Here is a 26,335-nt window from a genome sequence, read left to right as displayed (position 1 = left end):
GTGGTTCAAAGCCAGCCTGGGAAGAAAAGTCCCAGAGACTCTTATCTCTAACTGACTACCAAAAAGCTGTTAAGTGGAGTGTGGCTCAAGTGGCAGAGCACTGGCCTTGAGCAAAAATCCTGAAGGACAGTGCTCATGCCCTGAGTTCAAAGCCTAGGACTGGAACAAAGAGAGAGATATGGGTGTATGAGAGAAAGGAAGATAATGGGAGAGGGAAAAAAACATGGAGGGTGAATAATTTTAAAATATACTGCAACTATGTACGAAAATGGTATACAGAACTTCAGCGAAGGTTGCTGATGAGTAGAGATGTGAGGAGAGTGGAGAAGAGAACTCAAAAGAGGTTATTTTGAGCAAAACATGAGATATACATATCCGAAATACTATATTGAAATCCCTTGGTGCAACTAATACAAACCAAAATACTATGCTATATGGAAAAAGATTATGGCATCCGAGTACTAGGGCTTTCACAGCCTGGGTGCTGCCCCTGAGCTTTTATGCTTCAGGCTGATGTTCTATTACTTGAGCCACAGCTCCATTTGCAGCTCTTGGCTGATTATTTAGAGATAAGACTCTCATAGACTTTCCTGCCAGGGCTGGCCTCAAACCATGATTCTCCAATCTCAGCATCTTGAGTAACTAGGATTACAGGCATGAGCCACTGGTGACTGGCAATGGCTAAAATTTTTTAAAAAGACAGTAACAAGTATTGGCCAAAATGGGGGCATAATTAGAAGCTTTTACACACTGCTGGTGGGATTATAAAATGGTGCTGCACTTTAGAAAATAGTTTTAGCAGTTGCAATTAGGTCTAAACATAGAGTTACATCCAGAGAGACTCAATATGTGATTAGTGTTGGAACTTTTAGCCTCACACATCAACCTTTTAAACCAGGGCCTTTGATGAGTTTCCAGACTGATAAACCCGTCAAGGCTCTTGGTTCCACCCTCCTGCATAGCTGGCCCTCAGCGTCTCTTCCCTTTAACTATTCCTCTCTACTAAACCCATAATAGTGAAGTCAAAACAGTTATTGCTGTGGGTCTTCTAGTGAGTGACAGAACCGAACAGCAGGGATGGGGAATCTTGCGAATCCTCAGTTTCGTGGCCAGGCCTCTTGTAGGCAGAAGACCACCCTTGAAGCCCTGTCCTTTGGCTTGGCATTTGAAGTGAGAGCAGTCTACGTGGCTTACAGGACTCTCAGCAGTACGGATGAACAGGTACAAAGAAATTAGAGCACTTCCCCAAAGTGGAAAACCTTGTGGTTAGGAAACGGTTTGCCAGGACCCTCCAGTGGCTTTATTCCTCCTCCGTGTGAAAGGGCCCATCTGACTTCTTCAGTGCCTCCAAGAGTGCAGTGCTTGTGCCAGAGCTAGTAACTAGTGAACAGACGAGGGCACCACGAAAGACAGCGTTGAAAAAACAACAACCACAACCCGCATGAGGACAGGCGGGAGCACGGAGCAGCCAGACGACACCTCGGTGCCCGAACAGCCGCCAGACCCCTGCGCGCCTGCGCGCGGAGGCATCCGGAACGGAGACGAGTGCGCACGCGCGCGGCGTCCGGCGGGTCCTCCCGCCTCGAGGGGGCGCCGAGGAGTCGGCCCGGCGCGGGATCTGGCCTCGCGATTTCTGTTTTTTGTGGGTTTTTTTTTAATACCCACAGGTACCTGGGATACCGAAGTTGGGCGCAAGTCCGCCTCTTGCGCTTCCGGATCTCCAGGAACGGGAAGCCAGGAGAGAGGACAGAGAGGCGGCCAGGCAGGTGCTCTAGGGACCCTCATCCAGTCCTCGTCTCCGAGGTACCGCGAGATTGGGCGGGGTGTCCGGGGGGGGGGCGGGATCGGGGGAGGGGGGCGCCGGGGAGGGGGAGGGGCGGGGCGGAGACCCGCCCGGGCCGCGCTGGCGGCCGCGCCCTCCCCCACCGCCTCTTCCCACTCCTCCCCCGGCTTCCGCTCAGGCGCGGCGTCCATGGAGCGGATCCTGGCCCAGCTGTGTGGCACCGACGCCGCGCGGCCGCTCCCGCCGTGGGAGGGGGGCGCCCCGGGCCACTGCTTCACCCAGCTGGGGCTCAGCGCCCTGCCCCACGCGCTCCTCGCCGTGCTCAGCGCCTGCCACCTGGGCACCCCGAGGTGGGTAGCACCCCGAGGTGGGTAGCGACGGCCGCGCGGCCTCTGCCCGCGCCGCGCCTGCGGAGCTCCTCTGCCACCCCCTCGTGTCGCCACAGTCGCCTGGCCCCTGGAGGACAGAGCAGAATGAGCGTGGGGTGGACATGTTGAGTTTCACAGCCCAGTGCGTGGGAGAAGTGCGTCATCACTATTGTAGATCCTCAGATCCTCAGCCGCCACGAAGTAGTGGCAGCCTTGATGGCTCAAGCCTGACCTCCTAGCTACTCGGGAAGCGGAGTGTGGAAGCCAGCCCAGGCAGGAAAGGCCATTAGATTCTTAGCTCCACTATGCAAAAAACAACGACCAAAACAGACATCGAGCTGGGGCTCTATTGAGCAAAAAAGCTAAAGATAATGCCCAGACCCCGAGTTCAAGCCACACACACACACACACAACTCATGCTGTAGAGCCAGAGTTTAAAGCAGAAGGTGGAAGACTAGCAGAATCAAAATCTTAAGGTCTACTGCGCGTGGTGGCTCTTGCCTTTAATACTACTTACTCAGGAGACTGAGGATTGTGGTTCAAAGCCAGCCTGGGCACAAAAGGACCTGAGACTCATCTCCAGTTAACCTCTAGAAAATAGAAAGTGGGGCTCGGCTCAAGGGTAGGGCAGTAGCCTTGAGCTGAAGAGCTCAGGGACAACATCTAAGCCCAGTCCAAGCCCCATGACCCACAAAAAACAAAAAACCTTAAGACCTGCTGGGTTTATGACTGTAAAATGTAGGTACCATATTCACCTTGTGTAGTTCATTCTTGGATGGCTATAGATGGCCATAGTCTCGCTGCTGAGGTGGTAAGAGGCCAATCTGATCGCTGGCTTAGGGGGCTGGGGAATTATGGAGTTCATTAATCTTTCCTTGAATGGGATAAGCAACAGACTTGCTTGGTCTTGGTGGAATTCTGACTGCTACAAAAAATGAGACCAAAAGCTATCTTTTGGTATTGGACTCAGATTCTCCTCCTCTTCCTTCTTCAAGCAAGGCCTCACTATGTAGCTCAGACTCAACTAGATCCCACAGTGTGGCCTAGGCTTGCATCCCACCATCTCCCTCTGCCTTAGTTACCTATGTAGTGGAATTACATGCATATTCCATCATGTTGTGCTAGATGACTTCTTTTCTTTTCTTTTCTTTTTTTGATAGTCCTGGGCTTGAACTCAGGGCCTACGTACTGTCCTTGGACTTTTTCAAGGCTAGAGCTCTACCACTTGAGCCATAGCACCGTTTCCAGCTTTTTTTTTTTCTATGTATGTGGTACTGAGGAATCAAACCTGGGCCTTCATGCATACTAGGCAAGCACTACCACTAGCCAACTTCTTATTTTCTTTTTCTTTCTTTCTTTTCTTTTCTTTTTTTTTTTTTTTTGTGTGTGTGTGTGGGGGGGGGGGGGTCATGGGGCTTGTACTTGGCCTGGGTGCTGTCCCTGAGCTCTTCAGCTCAAGGCTGCCATCCTACCCTTGAGCCAAGCCCCACTTCCCCATTTTCTAGAGGTTAATTGGAGTTAAGAGTTTTGGGTCCTTTTGTGCCAAGCTGGCTTTGAACCTTGATCCTCAGGTCTCAGCCTCCAGAATAGCTAGAATTACAGGCGTGAGCCACCGTGCCTGGCTCAACTTCTTATTTTCTAAGAATTTTTCATGATAGGCACAGCCTAGATTTCAAATTGTTAATGCCCGTGGTGAAATCAGAAAGGAATGGGTAGATGAGAAGGTGGATTGGACAATCTTGAGAAGGTCTGTTGGGCTTTTCAGAAAGAAAAGCCTGAAGTCTCAAGGGAAAGAGAGTTGGGATATAAGGGATGAGACAGGAGAGAGAGTACGTAGTGTGGCTAAGCACATTGTTGGAGGGCTGTGTCTGAGTCTCCATCCCCCAGGGTGTGCCTCTTCCCTTTGGTTCGCAGGTCTCCAGATTACGTGGTACCTTGCAGTTCTGGCTGGCGCCTCAGACTCACAGCTTCCTTCCTGCTCTCCATCTTCCCCCTGCTGGACCTCCTTCCAGTTGCTCTGCCACCAGGGGCAGACCCAGGGCCCCTATGGCTAGAGGTGCTGGCAGACTGTGTGGCAACTGTGGCCTGGATCACTCACAGCCTGGCCCTGTGGGTGTTGGCTCATTCCCCACACAGCCGTTTCCGGGGGCCCTTGGCTCTAGCTCTGGCAGCTGTCCTGCCAACTCCAGCCCTCGTGCTGACTTTGCTGTGGCATTGCCAGCAAGATAAGTTTCTGCTGCCACTTCTCCCAGGGTCCCTGGCCCGCCTGTGTCTTCTCATTTTGCAGCTGGCAGCAGTCTTGGCCTATGGATTGGGCTGGGCAGCCCCTGGGGGGTCACGGGAACCCTGGAGTCAGGAACCCTTCCTGTCCTCTGAGGGTCAAGAATCAGAGGTGGCTGAAGATGGGGAGAGTTGGCTGTCACGCTTTTCCTATGCTTGGCTGGCACCCTTGCTTGCCCGTGGGGCCCGAGGGGAACTCCGGCGGCCCCAGGACACTTGCCGTCTTCCCCGAAAGCTGCATCCTGCCTACCTGGCCCGTGCCTTCCAGGCCCACTGGCAGGAGGGGGTGCGGCTGTGGAGAGCCCTGTATGGGGCCTTTGGACAGCGCTACCTGGCCCTTGGACTGCTGAAGCTGGTAGGGACCATGCTGGCCTTCTCAGGGCCTCTGCTGCTCTCCCTGTTGGTGGACTTCCTGGAGGAAGGGCACCAACCCCTAAGCCATGGCCTGCTCTATGCCTTGGGCCTCACCAGTGGAGCTGTGCTGAGCGCTGTTGTACAGAATCAGTATGGGTATGAGGTACGGAAGGTGACACTTCAGGCACGGGGCGCCGTGCTGAACACTCTGTACCGCAAGGCCTTGCAGCTGGGGCCAAAACGCCCTCTTGTTGGCGAGGCCTTGAACCGACTTGGCACAGACTCAGAGCGGTTGCTTAACTTTGCCAGCAGCTTCCACGAGGCCTGGGGCCTGCCCCTGCAGCTGGCCGTCACCCTCTTCCTGCTGTATCAGCAGGTGGGCTTGGCCTTTGTGTCTGGTCTGGTCTTAGCACTGCTGCTGGTACCTGTCAACAAAGTGATCGCCACCCGCATCATGGCCAGCAATCAGGAGATGCTCCAGCACAAGGATGCCCGGGTGAAGGTGAGGGGCGACTGGGGTCCCGCAGCCAGCTGAAGATCCCACCCAGCATCCAGGCAGAGGAGATGCCTGAGCAGCGGCTGCACTTCACAGTCTCCCTTCTCTCCTGTGTCCAGCTCATGACAGAGCTGCTGAGTGGCATTCGAGTCATCAAGTTCTTTGGATGGGAGCCGGCGCTGGAGGCCCAAGTAGAGGCCCACCGGGCTCGGGAATTGAGACGACTCCGTGTCATCAAGTACTTGGATGCAGCCTGTGTGTACCTGTGGGCTGCCCTGCCAGTCGTCATCTCCATAGTCATCTTCATCACCTATGTCCTCATGGGCCACCAGCTGACTGCCACCAAGGTGAGCACTGGGAAGGGAGAGAAGAGCGCTCAGACATTGTGGGAGGGAGGCAGCAGCAAGGAGACTGCCGCGGAGGGGAGGGAAGGGAAGGGCAGGGCTCAGGCCCTCAGTGCTGGAGGAGGGAGGGCGGGAGGACCCCGGCTGCCTCACTCTCTCCCAGCCAAGGGGAAAAATATTCTGAAAGGACCTTTTTGGGGGGCCTTAGTTAAATATAACCCTCTGCTCTGTGCAGCGACTAGTTTTCTTCCTCTGCCTTCCACTCTAGCTTCCCATCAGTAGACCCAGATTTGTGGGTAGATTCCTTCACCACCACCACCACCCTTTTTTTGTTGTTTTTTTTTTTTGAGATAGAGCTTTGTGATATAGCCCAAGCTAGCCTTGAACTAATGTTTGGTCCCCTCATTCTAATGGCCTTGGGGGGAAAGTGCATGATCTAGCACAACATCTGGGGCCAGGTGATATCGCCACGCAGAACTGGTGTGGAGCTGGGTGCTGATGGCTTCTGCCTATAATCCTAGCTGCTCGGAAGGCTGAGATCTAAGGATCACAGTTTGAAGCCAGCCTGGACAGACAAATTTGCAAAACTCTTTTCTCCAATTAGTCAGTTAGAAGCCAAACCTGAAGGCATGGTTCAAGTGGTGGAGCATCAGAGCAAAATAGCCAAGAAAGTGCTTGAGGACCTGAGTTCAAGTCCCAGTAATGGGACACACACACACACACACACACACACACACACACACACAGAATCTCAAAGTGAGCTAGGATTGTGCGATTGCAGTCAGGGAGCTGAGGTGTAGTTTCTTGGTAGAAAGAGTGCTTAGCACATTTGAATCTCTAGATTCCATCCTTATCACCAAAAACTAAACAAAAAAGAAAAAAATAGAGCCAGGCACCAGTGGCTCACACCCATAATCCTTACTACTTGGGAGACTGAGATCTGAGGACTGTGGTTTGAAGCCAATCTGGGTAGTAAAGCCCACAAGATTCTTATTTCCAATTACCTACCAAAAAAGCCCCCAAAGTGGAGCTGTGGCTCAAATGGTAGAATGCTAGCCTTGAGCACAAACGCTCAGGAACAGCACCCAGAGTTCAAGACCCAAGACCATCGTAAAAAGAATTAAATAGTAAAATAAAAATACAATAAATAATTTTAAAAAATAGTAATTTGGTGAACCATCTGGAATTTCTAGGATTTCTGGAGTGGCCACCTTTGCCCTGTCTAACCTAGGATTGTCCAATTAATCCCTCAGGCCTGCTGCTGGCCCAACAGTATCTCCTCCTCGGTCCGGTCCACAGCACCATCCATAGCATCATGAGTCCTCAGGTAGCCCCTGGGCTTTGAGTGGCACCTCACCCACCTGTCCCCTCTGCTTAGGTTTTCACAGCGCTAGCACTGGTGCACATGCTCATTCTTCCCCTCAACAATTTCCCCTGGGTGATTAACAGTCTCTTGGAGGCCAGAGTGTCCTTGGACCGGATCCAGCATTTCCTTGACCTTCCAAACTACAACCCTCAGGCTTATTATAGCTCAGGTAAGAGCCTAGCCCAGGTTCGGGAGGGGATGTGGTTCCCTGGGCACTGTGTATAGATGATGCCTGGGGAGCAGGGCCCAACTGGTTCTGATCAGTTAGAGAAGGGCAGGTGAATGAATGACAGCAGATTCTTGGTAAATTAGGAGCCCTAAGTGATCGTGTTTTGTTTTGTTTTCTCTGCTTAGATCCCCCCACAGATCCATCCATAGTATTGGAGCTGCAGGAAGCCCTGTTTTCCTGGGACCCTGTAGGAACCAGCCAGAAGACATTCATCGGTCACCTTGAAGTGAAAAAGGTTCCCACGCCAGGAGGATCCCCCAATAGCAAGGGAGATGGGGTCCCATGGCAGATAAACCAGGGCTGTAGCAAGCATATTTGGAAGGAGAGGAAGGGTTTGGAGAATAGGTTCTAGTTTGAGAGGAGATCACACCTTATCTCTGAATCTCCTTCCTTCTTCCTACTTTTTCAGAATAATCCCACTTCTCTCTGGTCTTTAAGGCAGCTCCCATCTGAATCCAGGCCCGACCAACAGAAGATCCCCATCTCTTTTTCCAGTGTCCCAAACTGGCTACAGAGTTCAGAACAGACTATTATCCAGATTATCCAGAACCCCTCACACACACACCCCACCTGAGTACTTGGGGGAGAGGCCTGGCCACCGCTTCCAAGAGATTGTGTAAATAGTGCTAATGAAACTCTGTTCAGCCTGATACAAAGCAATCTCCTTGTGAGTCAGGATGTGGCATACACAGAGAATGACAAAAGGAAGGCATCTCCTCTTCACCCCAGTTTCTACTCTCCTGACTTGTTTTTCGTCACCTGTAGGGCCTGAGTGCTATATCTGAGCTCTTTTGCTCAAGGTCACCACTCTAACTCTTGAGCTACAGCCCCACTTCCAGTTTCATTGGAGATAAGAATTTCATGGACTTTTTTTTTTTTTTTTTTGCCAGTCCTGGGCTTGAGCTCAGGGCCTGAGCACTGTCCTTGGACTTTATCAAGGCTAGAGCTCTACCACTTGAGCCTCAGCACCACTTCCGGCTTTTTTGTATGTATGTGGTACCAAGGAATCGAACCCGGTCTTTGTGCATGCTAGGCAAGTACTTTAACCACTAGGCCAAACTCCCAGCCCCTTCATGGACTTTTTTTGCCCTGGCTGGCTTTGAACCTTGATCCTCAGATCTCAGCTTCCCAAGTAGCTAGTGTTACAGGATGAGCCTGTACAGCGTTCAGCCTCTCCTGACCTTTTTCCAACCCCTTACCCCAGAGCTCAACCCAGAGTTCTCCAAAGGGAACTGATTTGCCTCTACCAACCTTTGGCTCACGTTCCTGGTTTAAGCTCTGCATTGTTTTTTCCTCTTAGTTGAGGCAAGACAAGGCTGGAATTTCTCAAAGGAATTTACTAATGTGTTGGGGTTTATTTTGATATGTCATAGAAACCCACTGGAGCTAGCTTAAGCAAACAAGAATTTGTAATAAGGATGCAGAGCTGAATTACTGAACCCAAAGTCAAGAATTCAGCCAGATCTTAGAAACAGGACAGAACCAGGCCTCAACTTGCAGAGCGCTCTTCTCTGTGTTTTCTCCTGCACAGTTACCTCATTCATTCTGGACCTACACACTCCACTGAGAACTTCCGAGAACCCTCCCACTGGCAGGTTGCAGCCAACAAAAAGAGAAACACTGCCTGTGGGACCTGATCCCACATGACCAGGGAGAGTCACAGATCCGTTGGTGCCCACTCACACATGGGTCAACCCTGGCAGGCGAGACAAGGGCAGCACACACATAAAATTTCTGAATCTCCAGCTCATTTCTAGAATTTTTGTTGTTGTTTAAGTTTTAGCAAGGAGCCAGTGTAACAGGGTTCAAGAAGGAACAGCCATGGAAACATGGCTCAGTTGATAGAGTGCTAGCCAAGGAGCAAAAATGTCAGGTACTGAGTTTGAGTTCCAATTGGGCCCCCGCCCCCCCCAAAAAAAAGAGCCAAAGGAGGGAGGAAAGTATACCATTAAAGTGGAGAGAGAACATTTCCTGCTCCCTATACAGGAAACAGGAGTTAAAGACTTTTCTTTTAGAACATGCAAATGGCTTCATGAATTAAGGGAGAACAGGGCATTTTAAATTGCAAATCACAGAAATGAACACCTATACTTTGCTTTCTAGCTTACAGTAACAGGAGGTCCCCAAAGCCTGGAACCCTCTTTCCCGGCTTCTCTCTTCTAGCTGCCTACCTCAGAGCATACTTTGGAAGTTCCTAGGCAGTTTCTTTTGCTTTTCTCTTGACAACCTGCTCACCAGGCTAAGCCCCAGGACCTTGACACAGTGGAAATAATTGCATCCTTGAGCACCAGACATGGAGTCACTCACTGAGGCCCCATTGCCTGGGAGGTGACCTCCCTGGTAGACTAGCTAGGTCCCAGAGTGAAGCCTCAGTCCAGAATCTCGGAGGGTGATCACTGCCTGCCCTGCCTTCCCCTACATACAATGAGTGCATACTCTCCGGCTTCTTTCAGGGTATGCTGGTGGGAATCGTGGGGAAGGTTGGCAGTGGGAAGAGTTCTTTGTTAGCCGCCATCACCGGAGAGCTCCACAGGTAATGAACCACCCATCCCCAGTTCTGCCCTTGAGTAAACCCAAGCAGAGGACATCTTTTGGGGGATCCAAGTATAACCAGGAGAAATTATGCTTTCTTGGGCGAATTTTCAGTTTAGAGAAGACAGGTCAAGAAAGTTGAGTCATCGTCACCTGCAAATATCATAGTTCTGCAATGGAGTAAGAAGAGGAATGGAGCTGGTAATGGCTCGTGCCTGTAACCCTAGCTACTCCGGGGGCTGGAATCTGAGGATTGCAGTTCAAAGCCAGCCTGGTCAGGAAAGTTTGTGAGACTCCTATCTCCACTAAACTACCCAAAAAGTTAGAGTTGGAGCAGTGATTCAAATGGTAGAATCCCAGCTTTGAGCAAAAAGAAGCTTAGGGACAATGCCCAGGTCTTGAATTCAGTCCCCAGAACTGCATGCATACACACACACACACAAATGGAGGAAAAAAAGTCACAGAGCCCCAGCTATGTGAGGAAGGGGTGTGGAGAGGAGTGAAAGTTTGAGGGAGGCAGGCCTGGTTTTCAAGTGAGGAAGAGCAGTGTGGCGCCACCCCTGGGCTCTAGAGCACACACACAAGAACATGTATGTGTTTGCACATAGAGCTTGGCTGTAACTGAAAGTAGTTCCTGTCCCCATCCAGATTGAGCCTCCAGCTGCATCTGGAGCCTTGGCCTCAGGGGCTGTCAGTTCAGTCATGTGACATGAGAACTGAGCCCTATGTAGACCTCCTCTGCCTGAGGTTTCCAGGAGGCAAGGGCTGGCCATGGAGAGACCCAGTGAGAAGCCAGTCTGCATGCAGCTGGCCTGACTTTTTTGCAGGCTGCATGGACAGGTGGCAGTGTGGGAACTGTCCAAGGGCTTTGGCCTGGCTAGCCAGGAACCCTGGATCCAGTTTGCCACCATCCAAGACAACATCCTTTTTGGGAAGACATTTGATGCTCAGCTGTACAAGGAGGTGCTGGAAGCCTGTGCCCTCAGTGATGACCTGAGTGTGAGTATGGAGCCCTGAAGCCCTCTGCTGCTGCTTCCTGTGTGTTCCCAGCACCTCATGCCAGAGCCCTACCTCACTGACGGGGCATCATTTATCTAGGACTGGCCATCAGGTCCTCCCAGGCTGTCCAGATGCTTGGTTCCCCGTCTCTGTAGGTTCCTATGGGAGGTGACGGTGACTGCATGTTCCACAGCAGTTGCAAGAGCCCTAGGGCCAGGCAGGGGTTCTCAGTGAGGCTCGGTAATACTCGGGTCTGGCTCCAGTTCCCACAGGAAAGGTTTGAAAGAGTCCAAGTCTCCTTGGGACACGTGCCAAGTCCATTAGCACCTGGCAATCCAAGAACTAAATTCATAAGAGAGAATCTCAGATTTTTTCCTAACTTCCATGACCCCTAGTCACCACCTCCCAGATAAATTGGGAGCCTGCTAGGAAGGAAGCCCTGGGCTTTGGCCATGGGGTATCCTGTGTCCATTTGTCATTTGTTTCCACATCCTGCAGGCAAGGTAGTGAATCTGCCTGAGCTTTAGTCTCCTCTGTGAGGAAGAAAGAATACTAACTTCATAAGGCCTTTGTGGGGTTCACATGAGATAATGCCAGTAGTATGCTAAACATACAGTAAGTGTTCATAGTAAATGCTAGATCTTGTTGAGTTATGGCTTATCTTCTCTGACTTGCCCCAAATTTAAACCCAGCCTCAAGCTTGCACGCTCTCTTGACTTTATCGTCTCTTTCCTACAAAGGAGTAGCAAATAGGGTAGGAGGTGCTGGGGAGCTCTCTGACCATTGGGGTCTCTGTTCTATCAGATTCTGCCTGCTGGAGACCAGACTGAGGTGGGGGAGAAGGGTGTGACTCTCAGCGGGGGACAGCGGGCCCGAATTGCCCTTGCTAGAGCCGTCTACCAAGTACGTTAAAGGAGGGGAGGGGGCAGTCCGAAGTCTTGGGAGCCTAAGTAGGAGATGGGGCTCTTTCCTTCGAATCCCCTTTTGTAGATTCTAGGTAGAATTAAAGGCCTGGGACCCAGCAGAGCACTAGGCCTTGGGCTCTGGCCTTACAAAATAAGCGAGTCCATCCTCATCTCTCACGTCCTTGCCTACTGCTTTAGAGATGTTTTTGCTTGTCTTCTCTGACTGCCTTAGATTAGAGTCTCAGAAAGACTCTGAGGCCAGCCAGAAAGCTTGGGCCTGGAACTTTCATGTCTCCTCTCTCCCCAGGAGAAGTCACTTTATCTGCTTGATGACCCTCTGGCTGCTGTGGATGCGGATGTGGCCAAGCACCTGCTACACAGGTGTATTCTGGGAATTCTGGGCCACACCACACGACTGCTCTGTACCCACCGAATCGAATATCTGGAGAGGGCTGATGTGGTGCTGTTCATGGAGGCAGGACACCTTGTCCGTGCTGGTAATGTGGCCCTGGAGCTCAGTTGGAAGAGGGAGGAGCCATCTTCCTGGGTGTAACAAGAAAGAAAGCTGGGTGGATGGGTTGTCAGGTGCAGAGCCTGCCACCCCTCCCATGTGTGGCGGGCCCAGGCCTCACCTCCTCCCGCCTGCACATAACTGGTTTGAGGAAACAGAATAGGAGTCCCACCAGGTGTGGGACTTGGGGGCTTTATGACTGGTGCACTTAAGAACTGAAACAATTGAGCATTTCAGAGAACAAACTGATGGCCTCAGAGAAGAGAGAACGGTCAGGTGTAGAGTTGCCTTTTTATAAAGAAAACAAAAACCCCTTCAGGATTAGGATTATTATCCCGAAAGGAAGTGACCACCTGCAAATCCTCTGGGAAGCAGGAAGAAATGGGCTCAATCAGATTACCAGGAGCAGGCGGAAGTGACTGAGCAAAGCTCTGGGTCAGTGTGAGAGGCAGCTCTAGGTAGGTGCTCCCCGGCCGCGGATCTCCTTTGTCTGCTGATTCCAGGTGCAGAGGAATGAACTTGATAGGCCCTGCTTAGAGTCTGGGTGAGGGGGAGCCTCAGCAAAACCCAGGTTAGGGAGGAAGGCCTAGGAAGAGGAGATGGAATTGCACACACACATCTACAAAGGCTTGGTACAGACCCACAACAGCCCTCCCTCACCTCCCTTTCTACCTTCCAGGGCCTCCCTCTGAGATTCTGCCATTGGTACAAGCTGCCCCCAAAGCCTGGGCTGAGAATGGACCAGGACCTGACTCAGGTGTGGCCCAGAAGTGGGAGGAAGGGCTTTGGGGAATGGGGAGAGACAATGTGACTCTCCTTGAATTCATTATGTGTGCTGGCCTAGCATTCGCAATCCTTCTGCCTCAGCCTGCTAAGCATTGGAATTATAGGTGTGTGCTATTACACCTGGCTAAAGTTTCCTTGTGTTGTTATTGAACACAGAGCCTTTCTTATGCTAGGAATGTGATCTACCATTGAGCTCATCCCTAGCCCTAGGGTCTTGTTTCACAGCACCACTTCTGGCATTTTCTGTGTATGTGGTGCCAAGGAACTGAACCCAGGACTTTGTGCATGCTAGGCAAGTACTCTAGCATTAGTCCACATTCCCAGCCCACCAAAGATATTGGAAATAAACAAAAATCTCTCCTGGTCATCTGAGACACTGAGTTTTAGCAACCATTGTGCAAGCTTACGTTCCTCCATGACCTTTCAATTCTCGTAGCTAAGGCCCAGTCAGTACAGAACCCAGAGAAAATGGAGGGGCTGGAGGTGGAGCAGAGCACATCAGGCCGCCTGCTGCTGGACGAGAGCAAGAAGGAGGGGGCCGTGGCCTTGCATGTGTACCGAGCATACTGGAGGGCAGTGGGCCAGAGCATGGCCCTCGCCATCCTCTTCTCCCTCTTCCTCATGCAAGGTGAGCATGTCCCCAAGAGTCCCTTACTGTCCTCCACAGCAATGCCATCCAGGTGTCCATCACCCACGCAGCCCAGAGCCTCATCAAGCATGGGCCACAGTTGGGACAAGAGGCATGCCTTTTTTTTTTTTTTTCCCAGTTGGTCATGGGGTTTGAACTCTGGGCCTGGGCACCGTCCCTGAGCTCTTCAGATCAAGCTAGCGCTCTGCCACTTGAGCCAAGCATCACTTCTGATTTTCTGATGGTTATTTGGAGATAAGAGTCTCACGGACTTTTTGTGCCCAGACTGGTTTTGAACTGCAATCCTCAGATCTCAGCCTCCTGAGTAGTTAGGATTACAAGCCAAGCTTTTGGCACCCAGCTAGGCTTGCCCTTTTGTTCTGAGAGCATTCCAGTGGCCAGAGGGGCCTTAGTGCACATTTGAAATCATGCTGTCTGCAGAGTGAAGGGCAATAGGCTTTGGAAAGAATCTCACACTAGGGAGGATGTGGGATGAGGTGGGGTGGGAAGGCTCAGGGCATACAGAAGGGGAGGAAGCAGAGCCAAGGGCAGGGGTGAAGTTTGTCTCCATCTCACAACTTCCTCCTTCCTGTCCCCAGCCACGCGCAACGCTGCTGACTGGTGGCTTTCCCACTGGATCTCTCAGCTAAAGGGAGCCAGAAATAACTCCCAGGAAGTGCCAGGCTCCGCCAGCCGCAGCTCCACCAGTCTCCTGTCAGCACAGCTGCTTCTCTTCTCACCTGGAAGCCTCTAGTGAGTGACCTGGCTGGGAACAGGCCCAGTGTGCTCTGAGCAGCCTTGGGGAAAGGAGGAAGGGTTGGGGACTGTGTCTCCAGGGGTGGGTAGTCTAGGGGAGGGAAGGGACCCCTGAGTGGCCCTTCTTTTGATTACCCACAGCCTCCTCCCTACCACCCAGCACCCCGGTGTTCCCACTGCCCAAAGCTGCCCCCAGTGGCTCCTCGGACACCCGTTTCTACCTCGCCGTGTACGCGACCATTGCTGGCGTCAACTCTATCTGCACCCTTCTCCGGGCAGTGCTTTTTGCAGCAGGTACTCTCCGAGCAGCCGCCACCCTGCACCGCCGCCTGCTGCATCAAGTCCTTCTGGTGAGGGGCAGGGACATCCTTCATCCTGTGCCTTCCCAGTACAGGCCCCAGTCCTCCGGATTACATAGCCCATTACAGATGCGTCAGCGTGTGATGGGCTTTGAAGCCCAGAGAACACTGATCCTTTGAAGGTAGTAACTTTTTTTTTTTTTTTTGCCAGTCTTTGAACGCAGGGCCTGAGCACTGTCCTCAGGCTTTCTCAAGGCTAGAGCTCTACCACTTGAGCCACAGCACCACTTCCAGCATTTTCTGTGTTATAGGGTACCAAGGAATCGAATCCAGGTCTTTGTGCATGCTAGGCAAGCACTCTACCACTAGGTCAAACTCCCAGCCTGAATATAGTGATTTAAATGTGTACTTTTTCTCATCTATAAAACAGACAGATAGGAGAACCCTTCTCAGAGTTCTGTCAGTTTTGAACTAAAAGTACCTTTCTCTATTTCTTTTTCTTTTCCTTTTTTTTTTTTTTTTCTGTTGTGGGACTTGAATTCTGGGCCTTTGCACTGTCCTTGAGCTCTTCATCTCAAGGATAGCACATTACCACTTTGAGCCACAGTGCCACTTCTGGTTTTCTGGTGGTTAATTGGAGATAAGAGTCTCATGGACTTTCATGCCCAGGCTGGCTTTGAACTGTGGTCCTCAGATCTCAGCCTCCTGAGTAGCTAGGTTTATAGGCATGAGACACTAACACCCAGACCTTCTCTGTTTCTTATTCCCTTTTTTTCTTTTTTTGTGCCCATCCTAGGACTTGAACTCAAGAGACTAGGTGCTATCCCTGAGCTTTTTGTTTGTCAACAATAGTGCTCTACCATTTGAGCCACAGGTGCCCTTCTGGCTTTTTTGGTAGGTAATTAGAGACAAGAGTATCATAGACGTTCCTGTGCAGGCTAGTTTTGAACCATGATCCTCAGCTCTCAGCTCCCTAAGTACTTAGGATTATAGGGGTGAGCCACAGGCACCAGGCATTGTTTCTTATTCTTTATCTCCTTTTATTCTCATCCCCTGTTTGGATCTCTCCTCCCTTCTCTGACAAGCTGCCATCCTAAGTGTGGTTTAATTTGTATCCTTTGAGTATCTTTTTTACAGAACGCTTGTTTAGTGTGCATGTATTTTTAGTTTGTGTAGATGATACTGTTAGAGCTCACATTCTCTTTCTTACAACTTTTATTTCTGGCTGCTTCTAGGTTCCTTCCTTGTTGCAGGGTATTTATCTAGTCTTTTGCTTTCTCCATATACCTATTATGAGGATTAAATTAATTAGCACATGGGAAGGGCTTAGGATAACATCTTTCACCCTCTAATTGTTCACTCAGCAGTTACCAGAGCTCCTGTTATCTGTTGTTAGTGTCTCATAGCACCTGTGAGCTGGTGCTCATGGCCCCTTTTGTAGATGAGGAAACTGATGCACACCATTCCAACAACATAGACAATGGCTAGTTCTGTGGAGAGCCAGTCTGTGAACTGTGACTTGCCTGTAGGGGAGCAATTGCCCACTGTTCTGTCTCCCCTCTGGGAGCCAAGGAGGACACACCAGCTCTCATTCCCTGACACATTACTGAAGGTATGAATTGCTCGTAACTCAGCCTTAGGAAGTCCTCCAGAAAATTATCTGACCTGGTGCTCTGCCCTACAATAAGCCTATTCCAAAAGCAAACGCAGAAATACAGGGGACAGGAAAGCAAGGAAGGACAATGCCTCCCTAGAACTGTTGGCTCACCCTGTAATCCTAGCTATTCAGGAGACTGAGTTCTGAGGATCATAGTTCAAAGCCAGCCTGGGCAGGAAAGTCTGTGAGACTCTTACCTCCAATTAACAATCACAAAACCAGAAGTGGAGCTGTGGCTCAAAGTGGCAGAATTTGAGCCTTGAGCAAAAAAGATCTCAGGGACAGTACCCAGGTCCTGAGTTCAAGCCCCACAACCAATAGTCCATCCAATACTATACATCCATTTACTGATACTTAATCTGTCAGGCAGACTATGTTAAGGACTTGGATCCTAACAGCCCTGTGAGATGTAGTTTCATTAATGCCCCCACTTGTAAGATGAGGAACAGGAGCCGTGGAGAGATGAATATGTCCTTTGCCTGGGGTCTTACATTCCTCAGTGGCCAAGCTGGAATTTGAGTTGCAATCTGTCTCCAGAGCCTAAGCTTTGCCTGACTATACTCAGCCTGTGTCAAGCAATCAAGATGTTGCTCTTGACTTTTCACTAAATCTTGCTGACCAGAAGCACCCTTCCTCCGGGAATGTTAGCTCTCTACCTTCACTCAAAAGAGTGGGAGGCATGACTAGCCCATCGAGGACTGGCTGGGACAGCCTGGCAGAGATGCTGCTGGCCCAAAGCATTGCAATGTACCCCACTATGGATATTCGTCCTCTAAGCCCACTCAGCTCCTCTGTTTCCAAACGCTGGGGCTGCTTTGCTCTTCCTATTCTCTTCTGAAGAGAAGATGCCCTCGGACCCATCCCATCCTCCCTAGCCCAGGGCACCTGCCAGCCCCTTTGCTCTAGACTCTGCTTTGGCCAACCACCTTCCCTTTTCCAGGCACCGGTGACTTTCTTCGACTCCACGCCCACGGGCCGGGTCCTAAACCGCTTCTCCTCCGATGTGGCCTGTGCAGATGACAGTCTGCCCTTCCTCCTCAACATCCTGCTGGCCAATATGGCGGGTCTGCTGGGGCTCCTGGCTGTGCTGGCCTATGGCCTGCCCTGGCTTCTGCTGCTCCTGCCGCCCCTCAGTCTCATCTACTACCGCATCCAGCGCCACTACCGGGCCTCCTCCCGGGAGCTGCGGAGACTGGCCAGCCTCACCCTGTCCCCGCTCTACACCCACCTGGCCGACACCTTGGCCGGGCTCCCGGTGATCCGGTCCGCTGGCGCCACCTACAGGTGTGTATGCCTCTTCTACTCAGAGCCAGGGAGTGAGGTGCTGGGGAAGAAGAGGGACTCCAGAGAGAGAAGCCCTTGGGGAGGGATTGTTTAGGCTTCTCGGAAGGGAGATCAGGGCACTCTAGAATGGGAAAGACAGAAGGGAGAGTAAGACAAGGCAGGCCGATCCCCTCCAGTGAGGTCTGTGGGTGAGAGAGAGGTGGGCTGTGGGGAAGGAACCTGGGTGTACCCCTGCCTCAACAAGTGTGGCCTTTGTTTCCCCTCTGTCTGGCCTCCCCCAGGTTTGAGGAGGAGAACCAGAGACTCCTGGAGCTAAACCAGAGGTGCCAGTTTGCTTCCTATGCCACGATGCAGTGGCTGGACATTCGGTTGCAACTCATGGGGGCATCGGTGGTCACTGCCATTGCAGGCATCGCCCTGGTACAGCACCAGCAGGGCCTCGCCAACCCAGGTGCTACCCTTGGGCCCTTTCACCTTTAGGCTTTGCCTCAAATCTCTCCCTGAACTGCCCTCCACATTGTCACCTCCCCTCTAGGGGACCTGTGGGGATATCCCATCCCTGTCATCTTAGCTTGGAGGAGTGACTTGTGTGCAGGAGGGGATCTGGGACTTGAACATATCTTCTCATCTTCATCCCTTCCACACTTCTGCCCCTGGTCCGTGCACTCTGTCCCCAGTCTACCTCAGGCTTCCTCCTGTCCCACTCCAACCTCTGTCATCTGCCATCTTCCTCTAGAGCCCCATAATCCACAGTCTGGATTCTGCTGTTCTACTCCCCACTCACCTCCCCCACACCCCCCCCTAGCAGTGGGTCTTCCTCTCTCCAGGACTGGTGGGCCTGTCCTTGTCTTACGCCCTGTCCCTAACCGGCCTGCTCTCGGGCCTGGTAAGCAGCTTCACGCAGACAGAGACCATGCTGGTGAGTGTGGAGCGGCTGGAGGAGTACTCCTGTGACCTTCCCCAGGAGCCCCAAGGGCAGCCGCTGCAGGTAGGCCTACACCCCCACCCTAGGCCTGAGCTCCAGGGTCCCTGAGGGGCCCTTCTGAAAGGCTCGGTCTCCCCAGCTCCTTCCCGTTTGCCCCTCATGACCTTTCTCAGCTCCCTTAGCCTCTCCATTTGACTGCCACCATTGCTTACTGCATCCTCAACCTGTATCATGGGCTCCACAGCAGGACGTCGGCTGGCTCACCCAAGGGAGTGTGGCGTTCCAAGACGTGGTATTGGTGTATCGACCAGGGCTGCCCAATGCCCTGGACGGGGTGACCTTCTGTGTGCAGCCTGGAGAGAAACTGGGCATTGTGGGCCGCACAGGCTCCGGCAAGTCCTCCCTGTTTCTGGTGCTCTTCAGGCTGTTGGAGCCCAGCGCAGGACACGTGCTGCTGGACGGCGTGGACACCAGCCAGCTCCAGCTGGCAGAGCTCAGGTCTGGGAGGGGAGGGCCACGAGGAGGGAAGATGACAGAACTTGCTAGCCCTGGAGGAGGCCCAGCCAGGACTGCCAGGACCACAGCTGCTGGCCTCACTCTGACCCCTGCTCCCCATAGCCTCGTTCTCCATTCTCCCTGCTTCCCTCCTTTCTTATTTTTGCAGGACTGAGGGTTGAACCTAGACCCTCTACCAGTTGAGACATAATCCCAGACCCAGCTTCATTTTTGGGGGGGTGGGGTGGGAGATGCCAGTATGGATACTTGAACTCAAGGCCTGGCACCTTAGCTTTGATGCGCAAGAGTGGTGCTCTGCCACTCGAGCCACAGCTCCACTTCGGTTTCTTTGGTGGTTTGTTGGAGATAAGAATTTTTTTTTTTTTTTTTTTTGCCAGTCCTGGGCTTGAGCTCAGGGCCTGAGCACTGTCCTTGGACTTTCTCAAGGGTAGAGCTCTGTCACTTGGGCCTCAGCACCACTTCCGGCTTTTTTCTATGTATGTGGTACCAAGGAATCAAACCTGGGTCTTTGTGCATGCTGGGCAAGAACTCTACCACTAGGCCCCACTCCTGACCCCGAAACATGAGTCTTGTACCCTTTCTGCCTGGCCTAGCTTCACACTGACCCTCAGATCTCAGCCTCCTGAGTAGTTAGGGTTACACGCCACTGGCGCCTGGCTGTTTTCTGTTTTCTGTAACTTGGAATTCAAACTTCTTTTTTCTGTTGTTGTTGTTTTTGTTTTTGTTTTTTGGTTGGTCATGATGCTTGAACTCTGGGCCTGGGTGCTATCCCTGAGCTCTTCAGCTCAAGGCTACTGACTTACCCCTGAGCCACAGCCCCACTTCCTATTTTCTAGAGATTAATTAGAGAGTCTCATGTTCTTTAGTGCCCGGGCTGGCTTTGAACCCTGATCCTCAGATCTCAGCCTCCTGAGTAGCCAGGATTACAGACGTGAGTCACCATGCCTGGCTTCAAACTTCTTAAAGCTAGAGTCTTTGGTGTTACTCTTTGGAGGGGCAGAAGGAAGAATGAGTCAACTTTATCCCTCAGGTTATCCCCTGTCCCTGTCCCCTCCAGCTGCTCCCATGGAGCTCATGGTACTGGTACGATGTAGGTACCTGCTGATGAACTGGTGATTTGGTGGAGATGGGCAGGAAGCAGGAAGGGCTGTATTTGGATCTCATCTGCAGAATTTCCTGCAAATCTTTGGCTCACAGCTAAAACCTGTGTGGCGAGTAGGATGACATCTGCAGCCTGGCCCCCATGTCCCTATCTCCTAGATCCCAGCTGGCCATCATCCCCCAGGAGCCTTTTTTGTTCAGTGGGACTGTTCGGGACAACCTGGACCCCCGGGGCCTATATGAGGACCGGGCCTTGTGGCTGGCCCTGGAACAGTGCCACCTGAGTGAGGTGATCGCCTGCATAGGTGAGTGGGGAGACCTGATCTGGAGAACAGGAAGGAGCAGGAGCAGCTGCCTGCAGTGAACACACTCTGCCTTTCAGGTGGCCTGGATGGGGAGCTGGGCGAAGGGGGGCGGAGTTTGTCCCTGGGACAGAGGCAGCTGCTGTGTCTGGCCAGGGCTCTTCTCACAGATGCCAAGGTAAACAAGAGGAAGAGCTAGTGGAGAGGACCAGGAAGGAGGTGGATTGTGTCAGGGTGGGAGATGGCTTAGAAGAGATTTCAGGAAAGCACTGGTGGAAGGGAGTTGAAGGTAGGCTGGGCTGTAACTTTGCTCCGCCATCCCTTCTCCTCCCGCTCCATGTATTCCAGATCCTGTGTATCGATGAGGCCACAGCAAGTGTGGACCAGAAGACAGAGCAGCTACTCCAGCAGACCATCCGCAGACGCTTTGCCCATAAGACAGTGCTCACCATTGCACACAGGTGTGCAATGCCAGAGTGTGGATCACGAGCCCAGGGGCCAGGGCCTGGAGCTCTCAGCTCCTGTGTCTCCAGGCACAGCCCTGGGCCCCTTACTGCATACTGCATGAGGAGACTCTTCTGATCCTCCCTCAGCAGGGAGCCTATGGGGAGAGAGCTGTGCAGTCTGGAGGGGGCGGGCGGGCAGCAGCCTTCTCCTTCATGGCATTGTCCCTGTATCTATGCTGACCACACCTTCTACCACACAGGCTCAACACAATCCTGAACTCAGATCGGGTCCTGGTGCTGCAAGCAGGGCGGGTCATGGAGCTGGATTCCCCCACTGCCCTGCTCAGCCAGCCCCACTCACTGTTCCAGAAGCTTCTACAGAGCAGCCAGGAGGGATCCCACTCTGCTGGAGGGTGCTGAGCCAAGCCCGCCCGGTACTGAGATCCCCTCCATCTGCCCAGACCCTGCTGGGGCATCAACGTGCTGGTGGTGTGTTTACATTCTCCCCTGTGGCTCTACCTCTTCTTCCCCTCTGGGGAAAGGACACCTTAGGTTTATTAGTGGGCAGAGGGCCAAGGCTTCCCCAGGCCAAGCCTTGCCCTGGTCCTCTTCACCCAGGATTCTGAGCCAGTTTTTTTTTTGGCCTGGGCCCCATTTGCATTTTCATAGTTTTATTTGATAAAATTCTTATCTTACATTCTGTGGATTAAAAAAATAATATTTCTGGTATGAGGCTGAAGTCCCCTCAGTAGGTCGAGCTGAGAGGTGGAGGTGGTGAGGAAGGGGGCCAGAAAGACCCCAGCCCCGTCACAGTGCGGTGGTCTTTCCAGGTTCGGGGGCCAGGTCAGGTGGCAGCGCGAACCCTGCTGGCATCATGCTGACCTGGCACTCCTGGTCCTGCCGAGCTGGGGCATAGTGTGGGGCAGGGTAGCAACAGGGTTCAAGGGGACAAATGCCCCGGTGCCAGGCCCTTAGGGTCAGCAACACAGTAGCCAGGACCAGGGCCGCTGTGAGGGCCCCAAACACCACCAAGGCTACCAGGCTAGACTCGCCCAGCCCAGCCTCTTGTCTCCGCACGACCTCCTTCACTGAGATCCGCAGCAGACCTGCCCCTGCGCTGTGCTGGGCTGGCCCCGTAGCGGGTACCACCGGAGCTGATGTGGGCCCTGGCGGAGCGTCCATCACGGTGGGAGGATCTGGGGCAGGTAGGATAAGCTCACAAGTCTTGCCACCGTAGCCACTGGGGCAGAGGCAGTCAAAGTCATGGACGCGGTCCCGACAGCGAGCCCCTCTCTGGCATGGCTGGCTGGCACAGTCATCCAAGTTGATGGTGCAGAAGCGTCCAGCAAAGCCCTCAGGGCAGAGGCAGGAGAAGCGGTTTATGCCGTCCAGGCAAGTGGCACCATTAGCACAAGGCCGCATCAGGCAGTCATCCACGTTCACCTCACAGCGGGCACCCACAAAGCCTGCCAAGCAGCGGCACGTGAAGTTGAGTGCAAAGCCTTGGTTGTCCTGGCACTGCCCTCCATTCTGGCATGGGGAGCTGTGGTGAGGGTGAGAAAGGACACTGGTATAGACGTGCTGACACAGCTCAGAGTCCTGCCCAGTCAGGGCTCAGACCTGTGTGCTATTATCCTTATGAGGATTAAGGCCTGAAGCAGAACCGCTTCACCACCCGCACAGTCCAGCCTGAGGTGGGCTTTTATGGGAGCAGGAGGGGTCCTCCATTCCTGAACCTCCCCACACAAAGCCTCCCCAACGTGCTGTCTTGTCATACCTCTGGCCTCTGTAGTTGTTAAATGATTCAAAAGGCACACTGGTATGCTGGATTTTATACTGAAGTACCCTTGTGTAGAGCTGTCCTCAGCCCTCCACCCTCTCTACCTGCCCTTTCCTCACTGTCGCCAGGTTCTAGTCTGACCTCTGTATGGGGACCTCACTCACCCTGCCTGCTCACAGGGTCCGGCCTTGCGTTCGCAGTCATGCCCGTGGAAGCCTGGCAGGCACTCACAGTGGTACTCGCCGCCCCCATCATACACACACTGGCCCCCATTCTGGCAGGGGGACTGTGAGGTACAGATGTGCTCATCTAGAAAGGAGTCAAGGGGGTTGGGAAGTTGGCTTAGCGGTAGAGTGCTTGCCTAGCATGCATGAAGCTCTAGGTTCAATTCCTCAGCACCACATACACAGAAGTGGTGATAATGGTTCAAGTGGTAGAGTGCTAGCCTTGAGCAAAAGAAGCTCAGGAACACTGCCCAGGCCCTGAGTTCAAGCCCCATGACTGGCAAAATAAATACAAAAATAACAAAAGGAGACAAGGCTCTGGGATTGTGCCTCAGACCTGGCCCTCAGATCTTTCCAGGTCCCATGTGGCCAAGACTTCCAGGCCAGGGCTCAGGGCGTGTTGAGCATCTACCATCCTTGTCCCAACCAGGCAGGATACTGGGGGAAAGCACACTGAAGCTGGAGTCCGGAGGTGCCTCGCCCTGGCTCAGGAAGTGTATCTCAAACTGACTTTGCGGGGACCAGGAGTCTGGCCTAGTGGAGAGTACTTGCCTAGCATGCATGAAGACCTGAGTTCGATTCCTTGGTACCACATATATACAAAGCCAGATGTGGTGTTGTGGCTCCAGTGGTAGAGCTCCAGCCTTGAGCAAACCTAAGGACAGTGCTCAGGCCCTGAGCCCAAGACCAGGACTAGCAAAACAAAACAAAACTGAGAACAGTATGTGTTCTGAATAAATACAGATGGATATTCTGAGACACACACACTCCCCTCCTTGCCCCCTACCTTTGTCACAGAACTTGCCTGCCCAGCCACTCTGACAGATGCACTGCCAAGGCTGATGGCAGGTTCCGTGCTGGCAACCAGGCATCTTCACACAGCGCTCGCAGTGCAGCCCCTCCCAGCCTGGGTCACACCTGACAAAGATACAAGCACAGGGTCAAGGCTCTGTGTGGGGGGGGTGAGGAAATAGAAATAGCCAGAGCTTCTAGAGAGCAGAAGGACATATGACAGCTTCTAAGGGAAAGCAGGCAAACAGGATGGAATGAGGAAACAGATACCAGCATTCAAGTCCTGGATCTGTCTTATAGCTAACCTTTCTGAGCCCTGATTTTTCCTGGGGCATGAACTCAGAACCTGGGCACTGTCCTTGCATACATTTTGCTCAAGGCTAGCACTCTGCCATATGAGCCATAGCACCACTTCTAGCTTTTTCTGTGTATGTGGTACCGAGGAATCAAACTTAGGGCTTCCTGCATGCTAGGCAAGCAATGCTACCACCAGGCTACACCGACCCCTTGATTTTTCTTCAGGGTTTTGTTGGAAATAGAATGCCTATAAATACCTCCAGTAACAGGTGGCTTATGCCTGCCAGAGAGTAAGATCTGAGGATGGAAGTTCAAAACCAGCTTGGGTAGGAAAGTCTGAGAGACTCCTCTCCAATTAACCACTAAAGAGTTGGTAGTGGAACTCTGAGTCAAGTGGTAGAATTGTGAGCTTTAAGCAGAAAAAGCTAAGGAACAGTGCCTAAGCCCTGGGTTCAAGTCCCAGTTATCTATCTATCTATCTATCTCTCCACACAAAATGCCTCTGGTACCACTCCTACTAAATCTGATACTCTCACCTTACCAAAAGGCTGAACTTGAAAGGTCACCAGGACTGTCTTCCCATCTGATTCCAGGAAAACACCTGGCGTTTTTTGTTTTGTTTTTTAAGCCATACTGGGGTTTGAAGTCAGGTTCTGCTGCCTGCTGGGCAGGCACTTTTCTATCACTTAATTCACACCCCTAACCCTTGAACTAACTTTTAGAACGCTCTCCAATACCGAGTCTCAAACTCCCGGGCTGTGAAACATACTTCCTTCCCTGTCTGCTTGTTCCTTATGTCCCCAAGCTCTTTCAGGCAGAGAATATACCCCCACCTCCACCCCACTGGCTCAGATTCATCAAGAAAGGGCCTCCCTGCCTGCGGCCTTAATCTTCTTTCTGGCTCTCCGTCTGTGGTCTCTCAACCTTCAGGTTTCTCTCCAGGTGTCTTGAGTAGCCCTAGATCAAACTGAAGGAAACCACTGGGCGGTGTACGTTAGAAGAAAGAGAGGAGACAAGCCGAAGAGAGTAGGGGAGGAGGGCGCAGGATGTTCTGGACACTCAGGCTGGGGTGTGACCTGGTCGTAGGTGTAGAGGTCTGGGAAATGGGAAGCACAGTGCTGAGGACAGGTACCTGCAGGAGCCGTCAGGGGCACAGCAGCCGTGGCCCAGGTCACAGTGGAGGCTGCAGTCATCGGCTGCAAAAGATGGACGTGGAGACGGTGAGTCGGGGTCGAGGGTCCCGGGGATGCAGGAGTCGGGAAGGATCTCCGGGTTCCTGCGCCTGGGTGGGCCGGGGCGCTGCCCCACGCGGAAAGGACGGCTGGGGTCCTGCGGCCCCGCGGGTCGGAGCGGCTGCAGGGCCGCCTCTGGCCGGTAGAGGTCACCGTGCCAGCGAGGACCCGGAGGGCCGGCCGGGGCCGGGCCGGAGCCGGGGGCGCGCTCACCTCGGGCCGGCGGGCGTGCGGCCCCCAGGAGGCACAGCAGGCACACGACGTGCAGGCGGCGGCGGCAGCCGCTGGGCATGGTCAGTTCCGGCCCCGGGAGGGACGGGCGGATGGACAGGCAGCCGGACGTGGAGACACCTGTGGGACAGCACGAGCTGGGAGGCGGCCGGACGGCTCGGGAGCGGCGGGGGATGTGGGTTCCGAGGGACGAGAGCCAAGCCGCCCAGAGGGGCGCCGGCACCGGGGGGCGGGGCCGGGCCGGGCCGGCGCGGGGCCCGATCTCCGGGGAGGAGGCCGGGGATGGGCAGCGCCGCGCGTGGACACGGCACGGGAATGGCCAGAGCCGGGACCGCGGCCGGAGCCCGGGGTCCGCGGGGATGGAGCCAGCGCTGAGGGGCGGCCTCCAGCCCGGAGCGGCGCGGGGCCGCGGGAGGACGGCTCCGGGCTCCCACGTCCCCCCGCCGCCGGGCGCGCCGAGCCCCGCGCCCCTGCCCTGCTCCTCACCTCCCGCTGGAAAGCGATGCGCCTCGGGCCGCAGGGCCAGGCCGGTCCGACGGGCTCCGCCGGGGGACCGGGCGAGAGCGCGGGGCGGCCCCTAGCTGGCCCCGGCGCTGGGCGCAGAGGCGGCTGCCATGCCAGCCGCGCGCTCGGGAATCCGGGGCTCCGGGCGACCCCGAGCGGCGGTGGCAGCGGCGACTCCTCGCTCGCTCTCGGCCCCGTGCCAGGGGCGGCGTGTGGCGGCGGAACCCGCCTCCCCCCTCCCCGCCGCCCGGCCCGCCCCGCGCCCGCGCGCCGAGCCCACCCGCCCCACCCCCGCCCTGCCGCCGCGCACCCCGCGCCTCGCCGCTCCCCTCCCGGCCCTGCGTCCCCGGCTCCGCCGCGGCCGCCGAGTCCTCCTAACGCGGCTTCCTTCCACGCCAGGGGGAGATC

General features: G+C 53.7%; 2 protein-coding genes across 3 annotated transcripts; one reads left to right on the top strand and one right to left on the bottom strand.

Annotated features, from left to right (window-relative positions):
- The first annotated feature begins 1,724 nt into the window (after positions 1–1,724).
- Abcc10 (ATP binding cassette subfamily C member 10) lies at positions 1,725–21,594 on the top strand. Of its 2 annotated transcripts, XM_090355600.1 has the most exons (22): positions 1,725–1,803; positions 1,962–2,133; positions 4,066–5,287; positions 5,401–5,628; positions 7,004–7,160; positions 7,346–7,455; positions 9,674–9,753; positions 10,580–10,751; positions 11,556–11,654; positions 11,964–12,153; positions 12,847–12,924; positions 13,390–13,581; positions 14,181–14,334; positions 14,498–14,687; positions 17,234–17,577; positions 17,859–18,028; positions 18,405–18,565; positions 18,747–19,000; positions 20,279–20,424; positions 20,502–20,599; positions 20,770–20,882; positions 21,128–21,594. In XM_090355600.1, exons 2-22 carry the CDS (start codon positions 1,973–1,975, stop codon positions 21,285–21,287), a joined length of 4,479 nt encoding a protein of 1,492 aa, XP_090211726.1. In that variant the 5' UTR covers positions 1,725–1,803; positions 1,962–1,972; the 3' UTR covers positions 21,288–21,594. The 2 variants fall into 2 exon arrangements, with proteins under 2 accessions (XP_090211726.1, XP_090211727.1); XM_090355601.1 differs by lacking the exons at positions 18,747–19,000; positions 20,279–20,424; positions 20,502–20,599; positions 20,770–20,882; positions 21,128–21,594 and adding an exon at positions 18,642–18,738.
- On the bottom strand, positions 21,522–25,969 carry Dlk2 (delta like non-canonical Notch ligand 2). The gene is made up of 6 exons (XM_090355602.1): positions 25,910–25,969; positions 25,406–25,543; positions 25,093–25,156; positions 23,659–23,789; positions 22,812–22,956; positions 21,522–22,410 (listed from the first exon to the last, which is right to left on the bottom strand). The coding sequence occupies exons 2-6, from the start codon at positions 25,482–25,484 to the stop codon at positions 21,675–21,677; spliced, it is 1,155 nt and encodes a 384-aa protein (XP_090211728.1). The 5' UTR covers positions 25,485–25,543; positions 25,910–25,969; the 3' UTR covers positions 21,522–21,674.
- Between the last annotated feature and the right edge of the window lie 366 nt (positions 25,970–26,335).

Source organism: Megascapheus bottae, chromosome 22 (assembly GCF_031878675.1).
Source record: "Megascapheus bottae isolate mThoBot1 chromosome 22, mThoBot2.hap1, whole genome shotgun sequence".
In the NCBI taxonomy this organism is placed as follows: domain Eukaryota; kingdom Metazoa; phylum Chordata; class Mammalia; order Rodentia; family Geomyidae; genus Megascapheus; species Megascapheus bottae.
Note: the sequence above shows the minus strand (reverse complement) of the source record. Positions and strands in the feature narration are given on the sequence as shown.